Below are 13,727 nucleotides of genomic sequence, written 5' to 3' on the forward strand. Positions count from 1 at the left end.
TATCGTAAACGCGATGCCATTATTCATGACCGTATTATGCATATTTTGACCAACTTGAAAAAAGAGTTGTAATGTTTTTGTTTTTTTTTCTATCAACAATATCACAATTTGTGACGAACAGTCGCTTTTATTTTTTACCATTGCTGGTACTTGGTACTGGCCTGTATTGTATTTTAACTATGGTAGAAAAATGGATTTCTCTAATCGGTCTACTACTGACGGAGTTAAGAGGTAACAAACAAAAAAAAATATAACCGAATTGAAAATGTCTTTCTTTTTGAAATCAGTTGTTTAAAAAAAAGAATTGGCAATAATTGACATTACAAATATTTATTTTTAACCAACTTGCAAAGAATTCGTTTGTATTTTTTCATGTTTGTCTCTTAACTCTGTCAATCATAAACCGATTTGGAAATTACTTTTTTACATACAGATTAGTCCCATAAAATTTTTATCACAATCGGCTAAGTAGTTCAGTTTTTAAATCATAATAACTGGGTTTGTCACAATTGAAGTCGGTTTTTTTATACCACTGAGGTGGTAATCAAGCATATGGCCCACCTGATGGTAAGTGGTTACCGTAACCTATGAACGCCTGCATTATCAGGGGATTTACGCGCGCGTTGCCGACCCTGAACAAACCTCTTTACCCCCCTGTTGAAGAACCCCATGCTGTAGTCTCTTTTTTGTTTAATTATTCGAAAGGCACATTACCTAGATGTACTATAGTATTCGGAGTATAAGAATAAATATGTCTGCGTATAAAACTGCAAGAAAAAAAGAAAATATACAAAATGCATGTTGTAATTTTAAAATAGTTGCGGACATCTGCACACAATTCAACATTCGCGGCGACCTTTGCGCATGCGTGCGTCCGACACCGGTCTAGTCGACGGCTCTCGCGCATCCCGCTGGACGTCGAAGCACCGGTTCCGTTTCCGTTACTAAACTAGTTCGAATTTCGAATCGTAGTTTTCGTATTTTAATATACATACATTTTTTTTTTTCTTATCCTCGTAAACCAGTATGACGTGCCAGTGTTAAGTTTTTTTTTTTTTAAATTCAACCTAATGATTACAGTTTAATGATGATTAATGTGTTTTAATTCGATTCAAAAATGTGTTTTGTTTTCTTAATATTGGTATTGTGTTCGCAATATGTTGTTGCCACTGGAGTATACGAAAACATCACCAGGTGACCTATATTTGTTATTTTTCTTACTTGTCGATTGCTTGGGTACCTCTGTCCCATTCGTATTTCAACCGTGAAGCAGTTGTGTTTGCATGGCTGTGTTTCGGTTTGAAGGGTGGGATATGGCGTGAATTTACAGGGTACAGAGGAATAACATCTGAGTCCTCATGGCAACGCATGGGGAGTATCATGGGCGAAACAGTATACTCTGTTACGTCCATAATACTGCTCATGTCTATAGGCGACGGTTACCACTTTCCACCAGGTGAGCCGTCAGCTTGTTTGCCATTCTAAGTCGTACAAAAAAAAAATTACTAATAATCCCTCTCAGGAGGGAAAGGGATTGTTAATAATGGAAATTAGCAACCCTATTTTTAGCAATATACCCTATCAGGTCGACCTCCACGCAGTTCCCCCTGGAAACCATCGTGACTGATTCATTAGTAAATTTGTCACGATTGGCTAACTGACCTGCTCCATCTTCACCTATCATCCCTCACTGGTGCCCCGCCAGTGTATACCGATAGCGCAGGCTGTGTAACCATTCTATTATCATCCATTAAAAAAATATCTCCCCCCCCCCTTAGTCCTTCGAGACTGTAATTTTTTTTAATGTGTGATAATGGAATGGTAACCCCGCCTGCGCTATCGGGATACGCTGGCGGGACACAAGTGAAGGATGATACGTGAGTATGAAGCAGGTCAGTTGGCCCATCGTGACGAATTCAACAAGAATTGTTCTCGATGGTTTCCAGGGGGAACCACGTGGAGGTCGACCTAATAGGGCATATTGCTAGCAATGGGCCTGTCAAACTCCATTGCTAACAATCCCTTTCCCCCCAGACTGTCACATTGTAAGGTGCCTACTTATAATCACGGCTGTGTTATAGGTGTTATTCTCTATATAAATTGGCGTGGAGAAAGCGGACCCTAATAGGTACCTGTCAACCTAGATTATAAACTAGTATCTGTCTGTAATGCATGCCGTTTAAAAATGCACAGCGATCCCTTTAATTTCATTTATAACTTTTACCTAACAACAACGGATTACATAGAAGGAATGATAAAATAAAAATTGTAAATCATACGGTTGCCTCCTTTCTTCTTATGCAGATATAATTAGTAAAAAAAAGAAGAAAGATACACGATCAGTTGCTATTTTTCTCAAGTCATAGTAGGCTAGTGTATAGAAAATGTTTGATATGTCAATTATTTGTCAATAACAAATTTTACATTACTAGATTATTTATTTAAGACAGTTTATGCAGTAAGTATGCAAGCAGGTTGTATCTGAATTTGGTAGGGTTATACAGCCGTATAACATTTTCTATACACTGCTATGAATTGACCATAAGTGTATATATATATATATATATATTACGGTTTGCAACGAATTCTATGATTAACGTTTTCCATCGCCTATAGACATGAACAGCGCCATGGACATAACAGAGTATAAAAATACCCCCAAACCGGAAACACCAAAAAAAACACTTTGAAAATGGATAAACAAATCGCAAAATACCATTCACTTTGTCATATTGTAAACAAATCAAGGGAAACGAAGGAGATCACAATACAGTTTGCCGAGCACTCGGCTATTTCTGTCCGAAATTGGATATATTTCCTTGGAATTAATTCGCTAATAAAAATTGACAGTATCATGTTGCATCTGTTTTACTCGACTACAGAAAGGTTAATTGTGTGTTTCGCGCGTATCTGCACATCATTTTTATACGCAACTTAGAATGGGAAACAAGCTGACAACGCACCTGATGTAAAGTGGAAGCCGTCACCTGTAGACATGAGCAGTACCATGCACATAACAAAGACATAACATACTGTGTGGCCCATGATACCCTCTTATGCATTGCCATTCCTGAGGACTAAGGTGTTATGCCTCTGTATCTTGTAATTTCATTGCCATATTCTAATGTATACGCCCATCAACCTGAAACACAGCCATGCAAAAACAATTGCTGCACGGCAGAAACATAAATGAGATTTTATCTTATATACTCTACTATATCTCATAGAATTCTTTATAAAAATAAGTTTTTTTTCATACAACTCAGAATGGCAAACAAGCTGACGGCCCACCTGATGGAAAGTGGTAACCGTCGCCTATAGACATGAGCAGTACCATGGACATAACAGAGTATACTCTTTCGCCCATAATACCCCCCATGCGTTGCCATTCTTGAGGACTCAGGTGTTATTCCTTTGTACCCAGTAAATTCACGCCATATCCCACCCTTCAAACCGAAACACAGCCATGCAAACACAACTGCTTTACGGTAGAAACACGAATGGGACGGAGGTACCCAAGCAAACTTTTGTACAGAGTCTCCCTCTATTCAGTAGTTTAGTTTGAAAATAAAAATAACTTGTTTTGCCACAATTATAGTCGTTTTTTCTTTATGTTTCGTGAAATCTTAAAAATTTTGGTTTTAACGTCTTTACTTAAATATTTTTTAATCATCAAAACCACCATCATATCAGCTTTTAAATGTCCACTGCTGAATGTTCAGGTTTATGTAAGCCTTCCCCTAGGGCGGTTTTGCCAGTAGTTGCCACGTTTGGCAGATGGATTGGCAACCATAGTTAGGCTTTGGAGATGTTTTAAGAGAGACGCTGCTGCCCATCCTTTACCCTTCCTTAGTCGCCTATTACGACGCCCACGGAAAAGAAATTGGTAGCTTATTCTATGCCGGGACCACACAGGGATTTTTAATGCGCGAGTCCAAATCGCAATTAATGAGTTCAATATAATTTATGTGATTTTATTTAATAAATAAATAAATAATAAAACAAAACAATTAAACATATGTACTGTAATAAAACACAACAAAGACACCCCTGCGTCCGTCTGTCCATATCGGTTCACGACCGACTCACACGATGATACAACACGCCTTTGTTCACAAGACGTAAAAAAAAACAAAAACAATGATGAGTGTGCTCAGTTCTCGTGATTAACAATTTTTTACGGTTTTTTATGTTTTTTTTTATATATGTGTAAACTACACTATAGCTATTGGGCACACGGTTTCCATCCGCCATCTTGGATTTATGATGACGTCACACTTCCTAGTTTCCTACCTCGATCTTATTTATTTATTTAAACTTTATTGAACAATAAAAAGCAGGTCAGTTAGCCCATCGTGATGAATATATCTGGAATACAGTACAATGGTTTCAGGAGGAACCACGTGGAGGTCGACCTGATAGTGTATATAGCTAGCAATGAGACGGGTAGTTCGCATTACTAACAATCCCTTTCCCCCTAACATTTTTTTTATACAACTTAGAATGGCAAACAAGCTGACGTCCCACCTGATGGAAAGTGGTAACCGTCGCCTATAGACATGAGCAGTACCATGGACATAACAGAGTATACTGTTTCGCCCATGATACCACCATGCGTTACCATTCCTGAGGACTCAGGTGTTATTCCTCTGTACCCAGTAAATTCACGCCATATCCCACCCTTCAAACCGAAACACAGCCATGCAAACACAACTACTTCACGGTTGAAACACGAATGGGACAGATGTACTCAAGCAATCGACTTTTGTACAAAGTCTCCCTCTGGTAGCATGTTAGATTCACATAAATTTGCACGGTCAGTAATTACTATTTCCTTTCAGCAGCAACCCTTGCACGGACCGCAACCACCTGTTCCTGGCGCCTGGGGTGCTCACAGCTGGCGGCAGCAATAGAGCCTGCATCTCCAGGTTCTACCCTCAGGGGCCTGTTCACGTACTGCTCACGCTGCGTACTGATGACAACAAGTCGGTGACGGCGTCGAGAGACCTGCCACCAGGTACGACTGGAACGACTATTCCAATTATATATTAGTAGGTATAAAGGGGGGGAAGGGATAAGTGTTCACTGCTGAACATAGCCTCCCCCATAAAAGGGCTTTTGCTAGTTGTCACGCTTGGCAGACAGATTGGTAACCGCAGTTTGACTTTTGGTGACGTTTCAAAAAGGACAGTACTGCTCAACCCTGCACCATAAACTGCCTTAGTCGAAAGAAGGGGTAGCCTATTGTAGGACGGAACCTACACAAACACACACATACACACACGCACGCACACACGCACGTACGCACACACACACACACACACACACACGCACACGCGCACGCAGAACACACACACACGCGCGAACGCGCGCACACACACACACACACACACGCGCGCGCACGCACGCACGCACGCACGCAAGCACGCACGCACGCACACATGCACGCACGCACGCACGCACACACGCACGCACGCACGCACGCACGCACACACGCACGCACGCACGCACGCACGCACACATATAATAATAATTATAATACACATATGTGTGTATAATACGTCAATATAATAATTAATCAGAAATATTTAAGAAAACTTTCAATTGTTTTTGAAAATTGACAAAAAGATGTCATCCTTCGTTATGAATGCCCTTAAGATATCAATGTGCAAGAAAGAATAAAAATCATTTCATAATTCCAGGTGACGGCGGATGTCTCGAAATATCCGTGCCACAGAAACCGAACACAAAGGCCGACATGATATTGAACGTGAGGTAAGGAAATCAATTAGCCATTATATACTTTAATAAGTTGCTATCACGCAATATGGGGAAGTAATTTATTTCTATACCTATAATATAATCATCTTTTTATGTATGTATCTTCACGCCAAATCCCTATATGGCAACCTTAGATTATATAGACACAGTGTCTCCATAGAAATGCTTCGAGAAAAATGGGTCAACATTTTCACACAATTTTGCGTGATAAATTGTTATGAGTGATTCCTTTATAACTTCTACGAGTATATTTAATTTGTCTTATAATTTCTGCATCTTTTTAATGCGTAAACACTTTAATAAAATTATTTATTTATTAAATAATACGTCAAGATACATTTTATGCGTAAATATATGTGTTCTATAGAACACTGATAAAAAACGAGTCGGCTAATTTGACAATTAGCTGACAAAAAGTTGACCCGTTTTTGAGGTTCGATGCTCTATCTATATAATCTAAGATGACAACATAACAAAACGGTATTTGTTAAATAAACAAAAACTTGGTTTGGTCGCCTGGCAGCGTCTGCTTTCAACATTTACCATAATAATGTGATAAATTAATTATATATTTAGTTCATTAATCAAGTATATTGTTTATGCATTATTTATATATGTATATATTAAATCTGGTCATAAACGGACACTCTAGGTTCATTGCACGTGTTAGATATTTATTTTAAATTATATTAATTTTCTTAAACATCTTGCGTCAAAATGTGTACCTACATTTATTAATAAAAATCAAAGTAACTACTTTCAATATAATAAAGTATTAAAATTGTTATTATACCGAATTTAGTAATCAATTATTCTTGTAATGTTAATAAAAGACTAATTAATATTTTAATTGATTTTTTAATTATTTATTATCATGATACCTAAATAAAAAGTAATGAAATTGTAAGAACACGTGGTCTCACTGACTTGTTTACTCGAATTCGGCCGTGTGGATATAAAAGATTGTCATTTGAGTGAGGAGACACTGGTACTCTTTCTACAGATATCCAGAAGCAAAATGTACATGGGAGAGACAGATGACAGTTCGTATAGCTGGTGGCAAGATAGTGCTGGTTCACACTGACCGGGCACGGTACAGGCCGGGGGAGATTCTGCGGATCAGAGTCTTCGCTTTGAAAGCTAACCTCGCGGCAGCGCCGGGACTGGTAAGAAAAACAAACTGTACGGTTATTACCCTTATAAATTCTACAGTTTTCTTTCAGCTTCTCAAAGGTTGACTGTAAGAGATCCCTTTATGGGATAAGTCCGCCATTGTGTATTAAATCTTTTAATGTGTTCAGTATGAATTATGTACAATAAAGATTTTACAATACAAGAGGGGGGAAAAGGGATTGTTAGCAATGGAGTTTGACAGCCCCATTGCTAGCAATATACAGGTCGACGATAAGGCATCAGGTCGACCTCCACGTGGTTTCCCCAGGAAGCCATCGTAAACAATTCTTATTGAATTCATCACGATGTGCTAATTGACCTGCTTCATCCTCACCTATCATCCCTCACTGGTGCCCCGCCGGTGTATACCGATAGCGCGGGTGGGGTTTACTATTTCATTATTACCCTTCTATCATTCTACCAGAGGGAGACTTTGTACAAAAGTCGATTGCTTGGGTACCTCTGTCCCATTTGTGTTTCTACCGTGAAGCAGTTGCATGGCTGTGTTTCGGTTTGAAGGGTGGGATGTGGCGTGAATTTACTAGGTACGGATGAATAACACCTGAGTCCTCAGGAATGCAACGCATGGGGGGTATCAAGGACGAAACAGTTTACTCTGTTATGTCCATGGTGCTGCTCATGTCTATAGTCGACGGTTACCACTTTCCATCCGGTGGGCCGTCAGCTTGTTTGCCATTCTAAGTTGTATAAAAAAAATCCCCCTTAAAAAAATACAATACAAGATTGAGTTCCGCAAGAAAACCAAATACAACTGTGAAGAAACCTGTTAGTTTGATTCAAAGCTAAACCACTGAACCGATTTTGGTAAAATTTCTATAAGACTAATCTGTAAGTATATATTTTTAAAGAAAAAAAGAATTATCCAAATCGGTTTTTTAAATCTTTTTAAATATGCAATCAGAACTTAACGGTATGAAAAACCTTAGCAGATAAATAGTACAATACCTGGTCCTGTGGTGACCACGACGTGGTGCAATCCACGTCGAAACGTCGGCAATAAAGGAGCAGGTATGTAGGTACTATTTACCTGTAAAGCTTTTTCCATCGCATTAAGTCCCAATTGTGTATAAAACTAGCTGTTGCCCGCGACTTCATCAGCGCCAAACTGTCGCGGACATTTTTTTTGGATCATTTCAATTTTGATCCAGTATTCTCAGACATAATAAATAAGTAGGTAGGTACATCGAAACTAACTAAACGGGAATAACAAATACCACACGGACAATGTCGCGGGCATCAGCTAGTATAAAATATAAACGTTAAAAAATACAACCGAATTGAAATGAAACTCTGCTGCCCATCCTTCGTCCACTAAGTTTCTTTAGTCGCCTCTCGAAAAACGAAGATACAGTTAATTCTATGCGAGGAGAGGGGGGGAAGGGATTGTTAGTAATGGGAGCAATATACCCTGCCAAGTCGACCTCCACGTGGTTCCTCCTGGAAACCATCGTGGCCAATTCCAGTTGAATTCGTCAGGATGCCCTAACTGACCTGCTTTCATCCCCATCAGTCATCTATCACTGGTGCCCCGCCAGTGTATACCGATAGCGCAGATTGGGGTAACCATACCATTATCACCCATTAAAAAAAATTCTATGCCGGGATCACACAGCGTAATAAAAAAGTGCGATGATGGTATTATAACCGCATACGGACAGGGAGAAAGGGATTGTTAGTAATGGAGACTAAGAATGCCATTGCTAGCAATATACCCAATCAGGTCGACCTCCTCGCGGTTCCCCCTGGAAACTATCATGGTTAATTCCTGATGAATTCATCATGATGGGCTAACTGGCCTGTTTTCATTCGCATCTGTCACCCTTCACTGGTGCTCCGCCAGCGTATCCCATTAGCGCAGGCGGGGTTGCCATACCATTTTCATCCATCAAAAAAAAAACCGCATACGAACAAGAATTAAAAAATAAACCGCTTACAATTTATTATAATTGTAAGCGGTAAACCTTATAATAAACAACTATAATGACATGCATTTAGCGTAACACTGACCCACATACGGAGATGACATGACGTGCATAACGTGTTCACATAAGCAAATATTTGTTCACCTCAGCCGATATCCGGGTAATGAATGTAAAGGTGATTCCCATCTGTGTTGCCAGATAGGGTATTTTTCCCCCAATTTTTGGTTAAAAAATTATGTTCGCGATATATTAATATTGGAGAAATTAAATTGTCAGAGAAAAGTGAAACGGACTTAAATATACCATTTAATGTAGCAAAACAGAAAGTAAGACATAACGGTGGGTATTATCTAGCAATTATACATGTATTGTATATATTAGCCCAATAAGAGATATATATATTTGGGGGGAGAGGGATTGTTAGTAACGGGGACATTAAGCCCCATTTCTAGCAATATACTCTATCAGGTCGACCTCCACGCAGTTCCCCCTGGAAATCATCGTGATTAATTCGTGTCGGTTCCGTCGCAATGGCCTAACTGACCTAGTTTCATCGTCACCTATCACCTCTCACTGGTGCCTCGTCAGCGTATACCGATAGAGCGGGCGGAGTTCCAGTCTAACCCATTTAAAAAAAAAATAAAAGATATATTAAAAATCGTTTATTCAATATATACATTGAAAAAATAGAACCAGCTCGTAATTAATATAAATACCAAGATCAGACAAATATAAAAGAAACTGCCTTACTATGTGCGTTCATATATATATTAAAATTCCAAATGAGTTTAAAGATTTGAATGTCACTTTATTTGGAAATAGATTATACAACTGGCTAAAGGAACAGAATTTTTAATGACATAAAACATTTCATTTCCTTTCGTTTTTGAAACGATAAAATGTGTTATTAACTTCTAAGCATTATTATTGACAATGTTGCTGTAGTTTTAAATAGTATTTGTTTGTTTAATTTTGTTTAATTTAGTATTGTCTAATTTTGTGTTTCGTTTACTTGTATTTTATTTTGTGCAAATTCTAGTGGCTGCCAAATTACTATTTAAGTATATAATTATGTATTATTTTAGCTGTTTGTTCGCCTTAAATAAATAAATAAATAGACATTTGGTATTAACAAAATTTTTTTTATATCTAACAATGATTGATAATAGGAAACTTAATTTGCACGCTATATGACTTTAGCAAGACATGTGCACTCTTAAATATAATTGTAACATCACTGTATACCATGTTTTACGCAAATAAATATTTATTATTATTATTATCCTACTGGTGTAGGCGATATCGCAATGGGTGATCTACATTATCCAGAAAAACTCAATATATAGTTATCAGATATTAACCATCTGTATAAGAGAGCATAGGGAAGACATAATTGCCCACTACTATGTAGTTATCATGACAAAACATAGTGAAAATCGACATAAGTTTGAAATAAAGAAATATGTATCAACTTGGAAAAAAAAAATTAAATCGTTTTTATAACAGAGGGGGCAAAAAGTGAGCACGCGGCTCACCTGATTGTGACTAGCGCCACCCATGAGCACTTTTAAAAAATATACTCTTTTCTTAAAAGTTACGATGTCATATATAATAAATAAATAAATAAATATCGTTTCGGAAATACTAGCAGTATTATTCCAAAAAGTAATTGTGCGTGGAAGGAAGTGCCTTGACAAGTGCATGGTGGAGTACCACCACTCATCCAGATAGTTGGGATAGAATTTTAGATTGTGGCGGGTTATAAAGTGGTGAAATACAGCAGCAGGTATCAATCCGAACAATTCCTCCAAACACTCCCCATAATATACTTGTTTTTTTATACGACTTAGAATGGCAAACAAACTGAGGGCCCACCTAATGGAAAGTGGTAACCGTTGCCTATAGACATGAGCAGTACCTTGGACATACTGTTTCGCTCATGATACCCCCCATTCGTTGCCAAAACTTGATAAAAAATGCATAAAGATGCAACATCTCTACGCAGTTTCAATGGGTTAATTAGTTAACAGTTAGGCGCTGATCGTCAGTAATTCGAATATTTGAGTAAAAATCTAAAATAGCATCTGGCAACCCTGATTCCCACGCGTGGGTGTATTCTGATATATGATGACCAAATTCGTATAATAAGTAATGTAACGTACAACAAAATATATATGTTTTAAATATACTTTCATATACATACATATATGTTTCATAGATTTTGGACGTGGAAACGTATGTTTTTAACCGACTTCAAAAAAGGAAGAGATACTAATTTGTTCTTTTTCATATTTATTACCTATATGAAGCCCGTCGTTTACAAAACCAATTTGAAAACTTTTTTTTATCCGAAAGGATATACTTTTAAACTGGCCACCAAAAACTTTGCACTTTCTTCCACGCACAACCATTCTTTGGAATCAACTTCCAGCAGCAGTATTTCCGAACCGATACGACAACATAACCTTCAAGAAAAGAGTATATTCCTTTTTAAAAGGCCAGCAGCACACCTGCTATGCCGCTGGTGTTGTGGGTGATCATGGGCGGCGGTAGTCACTTACCATCAGGTGAGCCGCATGCTCGTTTGCCCCCTGTGTTGTAAAAAAAAAAAATTGTTTAACAACTGTTAACAAACGTATTTTCGTTTTAGATCGACGAGATCTGGCTCGAAGGACCACGTGGCGCGTGGGACGGCGCCCGCGCAGCGCAATGGTCGCGCGTGCCCAGCCGGATGGGTATCGCGCAGGTGCAACACAACATCGACGAGCAGGCGCCCACTGGCAAGTGGACCGTCAGGGTTAGACTGGCTGACGGCTCCCAGGTTTGTTATCGTAGATGAAGAATTTAGAGATCTGGTCATAGACAGTAGTCGTAAGGAGGGGAGGTAGAGATTGTTAGTAATGGGATCTAACAGTCCCAATATGCTAGCAATATACCCTATCAAGTCGACTTGCAACCGGTTTACCTTAAAAAGCATCGTGGTTAGTTGTAGACTTTGTCACGATGGACCAAGTAACCTGCTTTCCTCTCAACTATCATTCCTTGCTGGTACTCCGCAAACTTATACTGATAGTGCAGGTGAGGTTACCATTCCATACTCAACTATTAGAAGAAAATGTAGGTAAGGAATTTATAGTATAGAGATCAAGAATAGCATAGCTGTATTTGTAACAAGCATTTTTTATGCCACTTATAATGGCAAACAAACTGACGACCCGCTAGATGGAAAGTAGTAACGGTCGCCTATAGACATGAGCAGTATCATGGACATAACAGAGTATACTATTTCGCCCATGATACCCCCTATGCGTTGCCATTCCTGAGGACTCAGGTGTTATTCCTCTGTACCCTATAAATTCACGCCATATCCCAACCTTCAAGCCGAAACCCGGCCATGAAAACACAACTGCTTCACGCTATAAGCGATTTCTTATGTAACTTGGAACAGCAAACAAGCTGATGGCTTATCTGATGGAAAGCATCAGGCATGAATATAGTGTGAAGCCTGACGCGTTGCCGATTCTGTGTACTATGGTGTTACGCCTATTTACCCTGAACTTAATTGCCATAAATATCCCACCCTCCATACAAAAACACAGCCATGGTCAAACTACAGTTTGTCGGTAAAAATAAAAGTGAAACAGAGATGTCTAAGCACAGAGTAAGTAAACCATTTCCATCACTACTCATCAGCATTTTGTAAGACAGATCCCATGTTTCTTTTTTCCAGGGCTCAGCGGTGTTCCTAGTGGGCAACTATCAACTGCCTCCCTTCCAAATGAGCGTCCGTCATGCTTCTAAAGTTTTAAGAACCAGCGAGAGACTGGTTTGGACCGTTTGCGTTAGGTCAGTATATGTTTTGTTAATGCATATACCCTATCAGGTTATCCGCCATGCCAATGGCGTAGCTATCGGAGAACTAGATGGGGCAATGCTCCGAGGCCCCCAAACTCAGGAGGCCCCTCGTACTCTGGCTTACAAACTATAATTTAATACAATTTGTAGTAGAGAAAATTTCTCTCACATTTGGAATATAATTATTTATATTCCAGATTCCAGGAACGCGACTTTAATAATTTAAAAATACTGGGGAATTCCCAACAAGTCTCGAACATCTTTGTTCGTAACTTGCGGGGAACTTCCCTGTGTTTTTAGGCTGGTTTATTTTTTTGCGCCAGGACCTTTGGTCACCTAGCTACGCCACTAGGTCGGCCTCCACGTGAGCCCCCTGAAAACTATCATGATGCATTCCAGATGTATTTATCACGATGGGCTAACTGACCTGCCTTTTCATTCTCATCTCTCATTGATGTCCTGTCAGCGTATACCGTCAACACAAACTGGTTTACGTTATCATCCATTAAAACAATACACTACATTTTGTTACGATTGGATAAGCTGTTAAAGCGCCAAAAGGCAATAAACAAACTCACCGTCACATTTATAATATTAGATAGACAATTCTTGTACAAATACTGAGGTCTAGATCTTATAGAAAAAGCATCAAGTCTCAAAAACGGGTCAACTTTTTGTCAGCTAATTGTCAAATTAGGTGACTCGTTTTTTTTAATAGTGTTCCTTATGCTTACGCATACAATGTATCTTGACATATTATTTAATAAATAAAATGACTGTTTACGCATTAAAAAGATGCAGAAATTATAAGATAAAATAAATATATAAGTTATAAAGGAATCACCCTTAACTATTTGTCACACAAAATTATACGAAAATGTTGACCCGTTTACTTCTAAGCATGGAGACACTATCTAAGATTATGGTAAAAAAAATGACATGCGTCTCAGAGTTAATAAAAACCCTTAAACCAAC

General features: G+C 38.6%; 1 protein-coding gene across 2 annotated transcripts in view; it reads left to right on the plus strand.

The window, feature by feature from the left end:
* Positions 1-569: 569 nt before the first annotated feature.
* The window catches only part of LOC113515763 (alpha-1-macroglobulin-like), a 34,251-nt gene continuing 21,093 nt past the window's right edge, over positions 570-13,727 (plus strand). Inside the window, exons 1-6 of one of the 2 annotated variants that reach the window (XM_052899939.1) lie at positions 570-1,194; positions 4,842-5,017; positions 5,703-5,775; positions 6,785-6,947; positions 11,548-11,718; positions 12,628-12,743. In XM_052899939.1, coding sequence (XP_052755899.1) covers positions 1,118-1,194; positions 4,842-5,017; positions 5,703-5,775; positions 6,785-6,947; positions 11,548-11,718; positions 12,628-12,743 — 776 coding nt within the window. In that variant the 5' untranslated portion in view covers positions 570-1,117. The remainder of the gene's footprint in view (positions 1,195-4,841; positions 5,018-5,702; positions 5,776-6,784; positions 6,948-11,547; positions 11,719-12,627; positions 12,744-13,727) is intronic. The other variant, XM_052899940.1, reaches the window with a different exon arrangement.

The sequence above is a fragment of the Galleria mellonella genome, unplaced genomic scaffold, assembly GCF_026898425.1.
Source record: "Galleria mellonella isolate WM207_F2 unplaced genomic scaffold, CSIRO_AGI_GalMel_v1 utg63, whole genome shotgun sequence".
NCBI classification, from domain to species: domain Eukaryota; kingdom Metazoa; phylum Arthropoda; class Insecta; order Lepidoptera; family Pyralidae; genus Galleria; species Galleria mellonella.